Genomic DNA, 13,133 nt, shown 5'->3' with positions numbered 1-13,133 from the left:
ACTCTCACACACAGAATCTCACTCTCACACCTTCATATACTCCGTCACACAGAATCGTACCCTGTCACACGCTCATACATGCAGTCCCGCCCTGTCACATATTGTCATGCTCACCCACACTCTCTCACATGGGTCATCACATCCTCTCACTCTTACACTCTCTCACATACTCTCTCACAGGCAATCAATCTCACCTTTTCACGCTTTCACACCTCACAGACTCCCACACACATAATCCCACCCTCACACACACAGTCATACCCTCTCATTCTCTCATATCCTGTCACACACACATAAGCTCAGTCAGAACCGCAAAGCATTTGTGGGGGGTGGGGGGATGTCGAGACTCAGCTTTGCATGGGAGGAACCAATTATCAGACAATGTGACTAATGTTTGACAAACAGCCTGACAGCCAGCTCAGGTCCCACAGGTCATCCTCTCTCTCACACACACAGTCACATCCTCTGAAAACACACAGTCTCTCTCACACACAGTCACACCCTCTTATATACACACAGTCTCACACATGCAGTCACATCCTCTCACACTTGTATCCTCTCACAGTCACACCCTCTCACACAGTCTCTCTCACACAAACACACAGCTACACCCTCTCACACTCATACTCTCTCACACACAGTCACACTCTCTCTCACACAGTTACAACTCTTACACAGTCTTACACACACAGTCACGTCCTCTCACTCTTGTATCCTCTCTCAGACACACTGTCACACCCTTTCACACAGTCTCTCACACAAACACACAGCCACACCTTCTCACACTCTCGTACTCTCACACACAGTCACACCCTCTCACACACTAACAGTCACACCCTCTCACACTTTCATATCCTCTTTCACACATGTAGTCACCCCCTCACATATGCAGTCTCTCTCACATGCAGTGTCACACTCTCTCACACTCTCGTATCTTCTCACACATGCAGTTACACCCTTTACTCTCTCTACCCCATCTCTGCCCTCTTGCTGAGTCCAGCTGAGCAGCGAGTCCCCCCAGGGCTGGCTTCACCTCAGTTTTCTGGGAAACAGGCCCCAGGTCAGCAAGCTCCTCCCTTGCCCTGGGTGTCCATGCAGTCAAGACTCAGAAGCCCCATCGACCAGAGAGAGGGCGGGTCACTGCCCCAGCCACTCACAGGCGTCTGCTAATGGCCGTTTCCCCTTCACTGGAGGAATAAGGCTGGAGTTAGCCACTCCCAGCCTGAGGGCCAGACCCCTTCAGAAGTCTACTGGGCCTGAGAGCAGGGCTGGTGCGGTGGCTGGTCCTCCAGGTGGGAGCCTGGGGCCCCGAGCTGTTGAGGCCCACGTCCAGGGGAGCCCACCCGCCTTCCTGGGCCCATCTCACCTTGTGGTGGCACTGTGTGTCCCACAGGGCACACACCTGCTCTGAGGGAGTCCCAGGGCACCCACCATGCCCACTTGTGCCTGTGACCTCTCTCCTCTCCTCCCCCTCCCTCTTCCTCCTCCTTCCTCATCTTCTCTACCTCTTCTTCCTCTCCATCCCCTTCCTCTTCCCACCTTCCTCCTCTTCTTCCTCTTCCTCTTCCTCCTACTCCTCCACTTCCTCCTCTTCCTCCTCCTCTTCCTCCTCCTCCTTCTCTGTAGGAAGCTGTGAAGGGCCCAGGACTTTGCCCAGTGGGAAATGCACCTGCTCTCAGAGCCCAGGGTTTCTTTCAGCCCCCCGAGCCCCAGGAGTCCTCATAAGCCATAGTCTGGGGTGTCGGGGCCTCCCCTGTCCTCTGAACCAGCTGTGCGGGTGAGTGTGTTCCGTTACTGAGGGGCGGGAAGACCTAGCCAGGGAACAGGAGGGAGACCCTGGGACTTGGGGCAGAAAATCATTGCCCAGGAGTGTCACTAGAAGCCCTGGGCTTGCTCTCTCTCTCTCTCTTGAGGATGCTCCGTCAACAGGTGCACAGTGGAGCCAAGGGGGAAACTGAGGCTCTGTAAGGCTATGGCATTGCCCACAGAGCCTCCCGACCTGAGGAATGTGGCCCGCTAGGAGGAGTGGCAGGGATCGAATGAATTTTTGCAAAGCAGAGGCAGACGGAGGGTAAAAGACATTACGGCAAATGGCATCATTACTATTATTCCGTGGTAAGTGCTATTGTATTACAAGCATCATTGGGGGGAGCAAGTGCTCTTGTCAGCCGGCGATCCGGCTTCTCTGCGCCCGCATCCGGCAACACTCAGTGTCAGCGGCATCAACAGCTCAATTAGTCACCATCTGGGCCTCCCTGCCCGTCTCACGCTGCCAGGCGACATGCCCGGCCCGTGTGGGTGGGGCTCTCCCTGTGGCCTTCCCACGGCCCCCCTCTTGATTCCTGGCACCCACTTCCCTCTGGCTAGAGTGAAGGCAGCCGGGATGGCCCTGGCCTCGTGCCCACATGCACCTGGGTTCCCTGCCTTTGTCCCCTGCTGCCACCTCTGAACGGCTCCTCTTTGCATCTGCATCTCACTCGGTTCTTGTTTCCGGTCCCGACGTGCCAGCAGCTCACAGCACCGGCCGCAGAAACCCCGCTAGAAGTGGCCACTTTGACCCGTGGCCCTGGCGCCTTGTCCCAAGGACCTCACCCTGGCCACTGCGTAGCTCCTGGGGGCAGGACACAGTTGGTTTGTAGTTGCACTTATAGTGCACGACATTTGTCCTCGAGGAAGGACACTGGGGTTTTTTGTTTTTGTTTTTGTTTTTTCTTTTTGGGTCACACCTGGCGATGCACAGGGGTTTCTCCTGGCTCTGCACTCAGGAGTTACTCCTAGCGGTGCTCAGGGGACCATATGGGATGCTGGGAATCGAACTTGGGTTGGCTGCGTGCAAGGCAAACGCCCTACCCGCTGTGCTATCTCTCCAGCCCCGACACTGGGGTTTTTGAAGCTTGAAGGAAGGAAAGTCCAGACCCGAGATGTCTGCATGGGGTGAGCCGTCAGAGGGCCTGGGATCCTGGCTCTGGCCTGCCAGCCTCCTGCCTCCTGTGGGCTGGCATCCGAGACTGCGTGATGCCTGGTGGCAGGAGCCGGCCTTATCCTGCCATGCAGAGAGGACAGACAGAGCTGGGCACTGCCCATCCAGCAGCAACCTGGACCCCCAGTGGCCGGCGGGGGCCAGTGCTGGATCTCTCCAGGCCCTGGAACCCAGGGAGTCAGGATGGAGAGAGGCGGAGCTTAAGCCCCTGAGTGTCAGTATCTCCAGGGGGAGAAACTGAGGCCAGGGGTGCCTTAGCGCCTCCTGCTGGCCGGGGAGTGCATACATCATTTCTCACCGGCCAGCAGCAGGGAAAATTTTAGCTCCACAGTTGCCAACGGCTTCCATCCATCACCCGAGCAGCTGGCGAAGCCCAAATGTACAGTCATAGGCACAGGACTCCCGCCCTCCGTGATACAGTCCCCAGGGCCCCCTCCTCACCCCAGGGCTTTTGCAGGGGGCCACGGATTGAGGGGGTGAGTGTGGATGGAGCCTGCACAGAGAGGGTGTCGGGCAGCCGAGCAGCACTGGACGGCATTAGGTCTGCTCTGGGCCGGGCCCGGCTGTCCTCTCAGTGCCGGACTGGCAGGGGAAAGGCTGGGGGCAGGGCCAGGACCTTGACTGGAACTGGCAGGCAGATCCGAGTGGGTGGCTGCTGCCTCGAGACTGACACAGGAGCAGCGGCACAGCTGGTGGAGAGCGCAGGCCTTGGTGGCAGTCAGCAGCCGTTCCGCCGAGACGGGGAGGGCCCGGGCTGGCGCTGGCCTTTGTGCTCCTGAACGTGCAGTGTTCCTTTCTTCGTTTGTCCATTTTGCTCTGGGCCACCCCCGGCAGTGCTCAGGGCCGACTCGTGGCTCAACTCTGGGATCACTCCCAGAGGTGCTCGGGGAACCCTGTGGGCTGCCAGGGATTGACCCCGGGCCGGCCGTGTGCAAGACTGAGCTATCTCCTGCCTCCACAAGCCTTGTGGGAGTGCGAGATGAGGGTGGGCTGCACCTTGCGTGCTTGTCTCTATTCCAAGGACCACCCAGGCTTGACAGCAAGGCCCAAGCGGCTCTGGGGAGAAGCTTCTGTTTTTATTTATTTATTTTTTAGATTTTTATTAGTGAAAACCATGAGGTACAGTTGTAGATTTACGGATTTTTGTGCTTGGGTTTCAGTTATACAATGATCGAGTACCCATCCCTCCACCAGTGCCCTTTCTCCACCACCACTGATCCCAGTATCCCCCCCACCCCCCGTCCCCCCCCATCCTACCCTGCCTCTGTGGCAGGGCATTCCTCCTTGTTCTTTCTCTCCCCTTTTGGGTGCTGTGGTTTGCAAAAGAGGCACTGAGTGGCAATCATGTTCGGTCTATAGTCTACTTTCAGCACGCATCTCCCATCCTGGGAGGATCCTTCTGGGGAGAAACTTCTATACAGTTTCTCTGAGTTGCATTTTCCCGGCATTTTCTCCGCGTAGAGGTTAACCCGGACACGGTCACAGGAAGCCTCGGACTGCTGATGTTCTCTTCATCACCTCCGAGAGTTTCCTGGCGCTTCTTATGCTCTGTGGGGTCCACCTGTCTCTGGGTGGGGCCTTGAATTTCTGCCTCAGCGATGCCTATGCCTCCTTCCTCCATTCCAAAGAGCTGCAGCCTTGCAACGTCAGAGGATGTGGTCTTCGTGCCTGCGGGCTGCTTCAGGGCTGGACAATCTCTCTGCAGGCTTCAGCACTTCGTCCCTGAGGTCTTTTCCCGACCCCTGCCTTATCTCTCCCCAAGCACAGAGGGAAGGGCTTGCCGAACAAGGCCAGCTGCTTTCCGGTGGTGGAATTAGGGGCGACTCCAGGGGGGTGCTTAATCTTTGGGCAGGTTTCCTGTGGTCCTGATGAGAAGGGGCTGGTAGGATGGGAGTGGGGTGGAGTTCCCAGGGAGCAGAGAGCCCACTGCCATAGCAGAGTCTGGTAACTGGGGCAAGGTCCCCGTACCCCACCCCTTCCCCCCATACACCGTCTTTCTCATTGCCTGGTAATGGCTCCCGAAAGTGCCCGCGAAAGGCCTTCCTTCAGCTAATCACGCCAATAACTCCAGGCTACGGTGCTTTCCTCCCTGTTATCCCCGGCAAACGCCATGAAGTGTTGCTTCCCCTCCTGTTTATACCTAATTAAAAGAGATAAAAATAAAGAGATTCAAAGTTGAGGAGCAGAGATGGAAAGGCATTTCAGCGAGGAGAGTCCGGGCCCCCGAGACGGCGCTTTAGAAAGTTAACGGCTCTCAGCCCGGGGCCACGCGCCCCTGCGTCCACTCTTGTCGTGTCATTTGCTTAAACCACAGCACCAGCATCCGGTTGCATGGTGTTTCTTAGGGCGCCTGGGAGACAGTGGTGAGGGCGGTAACCCGAGCTTCCAGAGGATTGCCCGGGGCTGCGACAGCCACCCAGAGCCAGGTGCGTGCGACCAGGTCTTTTGGAGTGATGCCTGGCCGGTTCTGTTCCACCCGCTGTATCCTGGGGTTCATATTCCGGGCTGGACCCTCCCCGTGGTGTCCAGCTCAGGGCTGCACAGTACCCTCCCGGGCCCTGCCAAGACCCCACTGTCATTAAGGAGCTTCTGTTGGGCGGATCACATACGTGACCAGTGTTCATTTTGTACCTGCCTCTCTTCCAGTTACGCGCTCTGAAATGCATCTCAGATTTTAATAGAACGCCATGACTTACCAAGTTGCTCATCATACAGCTGTTTCCCGCTGGAAGGTCATGTGGTTTTCCAAGATAAAAAAGGGAAGTGAAGCAATTTGCGGTTGTTCTGTTGTGGCTAATTGGCCGGATTGTGTCTCCTCTGGGGTCCAGATGATCAGAACTATGAGACTAGCCTTGGGCAGCACTTGCCTTTAGGTTGCCAGGGGTGTTGGATGTTAACTCTTGCACTGTTATTTCAGAAAAAAAAATGAACTACGAGTGTATAGAGACCATTAAACTTTGTAAATGTGCTACTTTGGGGCTTCACTAGATATTAGGCCTACTACGCGTTAGGGTTAGGGTTTGACTGAGGCTCAGGTTAGGGTCAGGGATGTGATGGCCGTTCGTAGGAAGTAGTGGCTTTCCAGGATAATAAGAGAAGGGAAGCATTTTGCTCTTGCTGCTGTGGGCTAGTTGACAGGATTGTGCCTATTCTGGGGTCCAGTTTATATGAAATATGGGAATAGCCAAGGGCGAGACTTCCCGTTAGGTTCCTGAGGTCTTGGGTTTGACTTTTTCATTGCTATTTCTGAACAAATGAATGTTAAGTGTATAGTGATCATCCAACATTGCCATTGTGCAGCTTTGTGACTTTTGGGCCTCACTGCAGCACCCCAGGGCCCAGAGCCATGCCCAGTTATACTTCACCGCCTTGGCGGGCAGCTCAGCGCTAGGACCCTCCATGCCCAGGCACCGCCATCCCCATCTGAGTGGTGCTTGGGGGCCTCCAGGGTCTCAGCTGCCAAATACGTGGGCAACCACGTGGTGCCGGAGATGAAATGATGTGTGTTTAAAAAGAAGGTGATAAGACAGGGGAACAAGCACAGGATTCAGTCTCCGGCTGGACCTCAGTTCATCCCTGGCACTGCCTTCCCTGTCCCCCAGCGTGGCTAGCTATGGCCCAGCCAGCGGCGCCCAGAGACCCAGAAGAGTTGCATTGTTACACCCCGGGTGCGAGCACTGAGCTGTTCAGTCTAGTCAGACTTTTTCCTGGCTGTTTCATAAAAGGAAATAGTGTCCACTTGAGAAACGATTGACTTGGGTTTTAGCCCTTTCATCTTCCCACCCCCTGTGTGACCTTCCTTCCACCGTGTCCCCAGGTCCCACCCTCCGTCCCCGCCTGCCCCCTTCACAGGCATAAATTCACTTCAGATTGTTTGTTTCAACACAAAGGCAAATGGAATGATCCGAACTTAGATCGATCAGAGCCAATTGGGGGTCACTGTTCCACCTCACAATGGTGTTCCTGGAATCATTGTCTGGGGATTTACCCGGCTGCCTGGCGCCTCCACGCTATTGTTGAGGCCCATTGAGCTTCTCTGCAACTTTCCCATCAGATTCGCCGAGACCCTACTGCACTGACAGTGCTCTGGAGCTCAGGCGGCCATGGCTTCATGGTCGGCAGCCATAGATCTGGACAGTTCGGTGGCTCGGCACTTGGATGAAGTTCAGTTGTGGAGCCCGGCCATTTGTGTGTGTGTGTGGGGGGGTGTTGGGGTGGCTGTGGGCTGCTGTGCCTTCGGGCAGAAAGGGGGATCTGCCTGCCCGTGCCGAGAAGGCCGCAGAGTGGAGATGGGGCCTGCGTGCTTTGGAGATTCCGCTGTGGAGCTGGGCCATTTCTCTGCTGCAGGATGAAATGTGTTCCTGAGGGGGGGGGAGGACTCACATGCAGGGCCGGGGAGCCTGCCGCCCCCTCCCCGTGATTCTCACCAGCCAACAGGGTTCAGTCTGAGGGCGTAGTGTGATGTGATGCAGTCTAGTCACCTGAACCCAGGACCACATTCCCTGCAGGAAGTCACACACGCGTGAAAACGGGGATGCTCATACACGTGTACACGCATGTGCTCAGAGACAGTCACACACATGTATGCGCACATTCACGTGTTCATATGGATACTCACAAGCACACATGTGTTCACATGGATACTCATACACATGTGCAAGCATGTGTGTGAACATGCATGACACATGTATGCACACACATTCGTGTGTGCACTCAGACACGTGCATCATGCACTTGCTCACACACATACACGCGTATGCACTAACATACATGCAGATACTCATGCACTTGCTCACACACTTAGACATGGTCATACACATGCACACGTACATGCATACGTGTACATGAAGATACATGTGTGCACAAGGATACTCAGACACACATACTTAGGCACACATTCTGCATACATGCTCGTGTGCTCACACACTCTTAGACACACATTCATACACATGTGAGCGCACGTACATACATGTCCATGCACATTTTCGAGCTATGAGGACTCTCTTTTTCCAAAGACGAGCAGTCAGGGTGGACATGAATTCTGCTGTTTCCTGACCCCCTGCTGCGGGGAGGCGCTGGACCAGGTGGCGCCCTCTGAGGACCCCGGGCTCTGAAACGTCCTTGATCAACAGTCTGTGACCAGCACTTAGCAGTCCCTCCGGGTGCCCTCTGCTCTGCGGGGGATGGGGACACGCGGGCTGTGGGGACCAGCGCCCCGGGCCATTGCCAGCGCATGCATTTGAGGGACAGGGGAGTAGGGCTGCGTGTCTGCTGTGCCCCTCGGCCTTCCCCGCTGACTGCTGGCTCTGCTCCCCCCAGTGTGATGGGACCCACTTCTACTGAGTGTGGGCACCCCCTGAGCCCCCTTCCCGGCTCACTGCGTCCCAGGAAAGCCCACCCTGTGCGGTGCCCGCACCTGAGGCTGCTGCCACTGGGCGGTGGGGGCACAGGAGGGGAGCCCGGCAGTCTGCGATGGGCACCGTTGAGTAGAGGGTGCGGAAACGGGGAGACCGGGCCGTGTCAGCCTGTAGAATCATGGGGTCTCGACCTGGTCCATCTGGCCAGCTGACTCTGCTCTAAATATCCTGGTGCTCCTGGGAAGGCGAACCCCCCCCCCCCCCACGCAGCCCCCAACCTAGCTCCCAGCACCTGTCTCCAGGCACACGTCTGGAGGAACGGTCCCCAGGCGGGGGTGCAGGGGGCTGCTGGCTGGTCGCTGTGTGTGGTGGGTTCTGGATTTGAAACAGACCAGCAGGCGGCATCGCCTTGGAACTGCCACCAACCCTGCCTCCTCTCACCGTGCGCCTTTTGCAGAGGTGGAGATCGTGTGCCAGATTTTCTAGCTTCATTCCAACCTGGAGCCATATTTTCAGGAACTTTCTTTAATCCCCTCCTCCGCCACCCCCGATCACCCCCCCCTCCACTGAAAGTGAGTGTCCCAAAAGGACGCGTGGGAGAGCGGCTGGAAAGAGCTTCCCCGTGTGTGATGGGGAGTGGCTAGCTGTCCCATGTTCATTTGGAAAACAGCCCTCTGCGTGAGGCAGCAGGTCTCCTCCAGGGGATGTTGGGGAGGAGAATCCTGGCATTTCTCCTCCTCCCAGGATGCACAGACTCCCCCAGTGCCTGGGAGAGAGGGAGAGAGAGAGGGAATCAGCAGGGAGGCCCCTGGATCTTTTCATCTGAAAGGACCTTTGAAAACAGGATCTAATTGAGGGATAAGAAGGTGGGAATTAAAGGCAGGAGACAGGGGCTGACTTGGGGATGGGCTGTCTCCCAGTCACTGTAATTAACTCATTCATTCCGACTCTGCCTGGCGCTGGCTCGTCTCTGGCCCAGTGGGGCTCACAGAGACAGGGAGCTGGCAGCTGCCGCGACTTCCCGGGCAGGACTCAGACTCCCTGTAATGAGCCTTTTCCACCTGCCAGCCAGGAGGCTGAGCCTTCCTTGTTTGTGGAGCCGACTTCTGGGTGTACTGGCGTTATTGTTCCTCCAGGCTGGACCCGGCCCGGCCCTGCAGTTGTCAGTGTCCCCGGATCTCAGGGGTCAGTTTGCACAGTGCAAATCCCTGCTCTACCCCACCCAGGCCGTGCTCCTGGAGCCGAGGCATCCAGCTCTCCTTAGTGAGGATGGTACTGTGTGGACGCGGTGATGCCATGGATGGTACTGTGTGGACGTGGTGATGCCGTGGATGGTACTGTGTGGACGCGGTGATGCCGTGGATGGTACTGTGTGGACGCGGTGATGCCGTGGATGGTACTGTGTGGAGGCGGTGATGCCGTGGATGGTACTGTGTGGACGCGGAGATGCTGTGGATGGTACTATGTGGACCTGGTGGTGCCATGGATGGTAGTATGCAGATGTGGTGATGCCGTGGACTGCAGTGTGTGACTACGAGCAGGTGTTCCTCTGAGTGTCCCGGAACTCCGCCTTCTTATCTGGTCTCTCTGTGGAGGCCAGCTCTGGGGGCTCCAGGGGCTGAGCTCCCGCTGCCTCAACGGCTGTGGCTTCTCCTAGGGGTGCTCCCTGTCCTGAGGCCTCACACCCACAGGCTTGACCTCCCCTCATTTGTTCTGGGGCCTCACCCAGCAGTGCTCATTCCTGGTTCTGAACTCAGGGCTCACAAGCCGGCACTGGCTGGCACAGGTAGACACTGACACTTACGGCCTGGCCGGGCACAAGGTGGCACCACCTGGCATCACGGGCACAGGTTGGCACTGCTCGCGGTGGTGCTCAGGGGACCATCAGGGTCCCGGAACCCGGCCTGGCTTCAGCTTTGTGCGGGAGGCGTGTGCCTTAACTCGGGTATCGCCTCTCCAGCACCCCCGGCCATGCCCTCGGAAGGCCATGGTGAGCGCTGCGGGCGGTCTCCTGACGCTGTGTCTCCGCAGGAGTTCTCGCTGCAGCGCATGGACAGCCTCGTGGATGACCGCGTCAACATCCTGGGCTTCTCCATCTTCAACCAGTCGCACGCCTTCTTCCAGGAGTTCGCCCAGAGCCTCAACCAGTCGTGGCAAGAGAACTGTGACCACGTGCCCTTCACCGGGCCTGCGGTAAGTGTCCCCCCACGCCCCCCGGGGCCCCTTTGCTCTGTGGGTAGCATGGACCCCGGGGTTTCTGCCCTTTCCGGATGCTGCCCCCACAGAGGTTCACACACCTGGGGGGGGTCCCAGGGCCCCAGTGACAAGCATGGGGGGGGAGCAGTGAGTTGGGGCCGCGGCTGGGGGAGGAGACATGGGTGGGAGACGCAGCTGTGGTTAGGGGCGGGGAGGCCTGTGTCATGCTGCTTGGAGGGGGCTTTGGCACCATCCGCTGTCTTAGTTTCCGGTTGTGGAGACGAAAGCCCAGGCTGGGCTACGGGGGGACGGGCAGGGCTGGGTCTTGTTCTGAGGCCAACCTCAACCCTGGCAGAATGAGGCTAGTTTGGGAGACAGGGGCTTGGCCTGGAACCCTGGGCCACTTGGGCGGTGGGGGGTTCCTTCCTTGAAGCCCACCTTCCCGGCTTTTCCACCAGCACATGGTTTGTGGTCTGTCAGTGCATCATCTGTGGTCCGTGGTCCATCACGTGTGGTCTGTGGTTCGTCTGCTGTGTGTATCAGCGCTCAGGCAAGGCCCAAGAGTGGGGGTGGGGGTGCCTGGCTGCCCGGGCCGTGTCCTGGCCATGATATCTCCAACCCTCCCTCATGCCCAGCTGACCAAGGTGCTGACCAGGGGCCCATGCCCAGTGACCATACGCCCAGTGAGCCTCCATGTGAACTCAGAGGGCTACGGCCTATCCACTACTGTCCCCTTTTCTCCTCCCTTACGTCCTCTCTCCTCCCTCACCTCCTCTCTCCCCCTCACCTCCTCTCCTCCCTCACCTCCATCCTCCCTCACCTCCTCTCCTCCCTCACCTCCTCTCCTCCCTCACCTCCTCTCCTCCCTCACCTCCTCTCCTCCCTCATCTCCATCCCCCCTCACCTCCTCTGCCCCCTCACCTCCTCTCCTCCCTCACCTCCATCCTCCCTCACCTCCTCTCCTCCCTCACCTTCTCTCTCCCCACCACTTCCTGTGCTTCCTCCTCCTCTTGACTCCATGTTCTCTCCCATGGACTTCTCCTCCCGTCTCCCAGTGTGTGTCTCTTCTTTGTCACCTTCCCAGAGGCAGGCAGGTTTGACTGGGGAGGCTCCCCCCACCCCACGGGCCCCGGAGAGGGCAGGGCTGGCCGGGGGCGGGGGGGAGGCAACCCTGGCAGGCAGCTGGGTGCAGGGCTGGACAGCTGCCCACGTGCTGTGCTCCCAAGCTGCGCTCTGTGGTGACAGGACCCCCCCCCACTTTCGTATGCGGTTCCCAGGAACCACGTTGCAAAGAATGAAAATCGCGGCAAATCATTCAAATTACAGATGGCTAGATTAAGTAATTAGAATTAGGCTAAAGCAGATGTTTGTAATTAAGGGTTTATTTCATTGAATAAAACCCAGATTGTAAGCTCCATTCCGTGAGGCTGAGACGGTGCCCGTTTCAGTGCCCTGCCCAGGCCAGTCTCTGCAGAGGTTCAGAGACAAATGGGCTTCGGGAACACGCCGGGGGCCGGGGGCGCAGGTGTGTGTCCTGAAGGTGTTCTGACCCCACGGTTAGGGGCGGGGGAGAGAGGCAGCGCTGTGGTCCAGGAGGTGGGCTCCGCTTGGCCTGTCCGGGCCTTCCATTCCCCTCAACAATTCACAAACCGCTCACAGGAAGATAACGATGAAGAAGCAAATGAGAACACGGGAACGAGCAGCCTCTTGTGCTGGAACGAGGGGCGGGTCTCAGCTGTGAAGTAGCTCCAGGGTTTCATAGCTAGAGGGACAGGACTAGGCTAGACAGCAGAGAGGAGGCCGAGAGTGGGCCCGGGGAAGGCAAGGGGTGCTGGCCCTGAGCCCCCACACTGGGTGCCAGGTGCTTCCCAAGAGAGGCAGTGAGGGTCGGGAGTGGCTCAGGTGGGCTCCCCAGGCCGAGAAGAGCCCGGGAGTGTTGGGGTCCTCATGTCCCTGTGGGGGAGACCGGGAGGGGAGGAAAGGCGTGATTAGGGGCTGGGAATGGGACCAGGGTGGGGAACAGACTTCAGGGAACCCCCTGGGAACACCCAGGAGCTGGTCCAGCTGAGGGGCCCAAGGGAAGAGAGGTTTGGGGTTCCCAGGCTGACACACAGGGAGCCAGGAACCACATCACCCCTCTGCAGGCGACACCCCTATAAGGGCTGCCAAAGGTCACAACCCCCAGCTCGCTCACCCCAACCCACGATCCAGTCACCTGTTACGATGGCCGAGCCTCCACTGTGGAACAGTGGCCGCCGGGGCCAAGGGAGGCTCAGTGGGTGGATATGCCCGGCGGGGTGGGGTGCCAGGGCTGCGTGTCAGCACTGGTCAGGGGCTCCCGGGAACCAGCATACAGCCTGTAGAGAGAAGAGCGGGGAGAGAGGACAGCGGGCCGGACCCGGGCTCAATCCCCAGCATCCATATGGTCCCCTGAGCCCATTAGGAGTGACCCTGGATGCAGAGCCGGGAGTAAGCCCTGAGCATCGCTGGGCATGGGACCCCCCAAGCCCCACCCCCCACCATATGTAAAATAGGTTGGAATGAAAAGGACACATTTGAGGCCAGCTGGGGTCTGGGGAGCAGCCTGAAGGTGCACCACA

General features: G+C 58.0%; 1 protein-coding gene across 2 annotated transcripts in view; it reads left to right on the top strand.

Moving 5' to 3' along the window:
• GRIK4 (glutamate ionotropic receptor kainate type subunit 4) overlaps positions 1 to 13,133 on the top strand; it is a 221,149-nt gene that overhangs the window by 146,682 nt on the left and 61,334 nt on the right. For both annotated transcript variants that reach the window (XM_056108186.1, XM_056108187.1), the window contains one exon: positions 10,369 to 10,530. In XM_056108186.1, coding sequence (XP_055964161.1) covers positions 10,369 to 10,530 — 162 coding nt within the window. The remainder of the gene's footprint in view (positions 1 to 10,368; positions 10,531 to 13,133) is intronic.

The sequence above is a fragment of the Sorex fumeus genome, unplaced genomic scaffold (genome assembly GCF_029834395.1).
Source record: "Sorex fumeus unplaced genomic scaffold, SorFum_2.1 ptg000198l, whole genome shotgun sequence".
In the NCBI taxonomy this organism is placed as follows: Eukaryota; Metazoa; Chordata; class Mammalia; order Eulipotyphla; family Soricidae; genus Sorex; species Sorex fumeus.
This window is presented reverse-complemented; position numbering and strand designations above follow the sequence as displayed.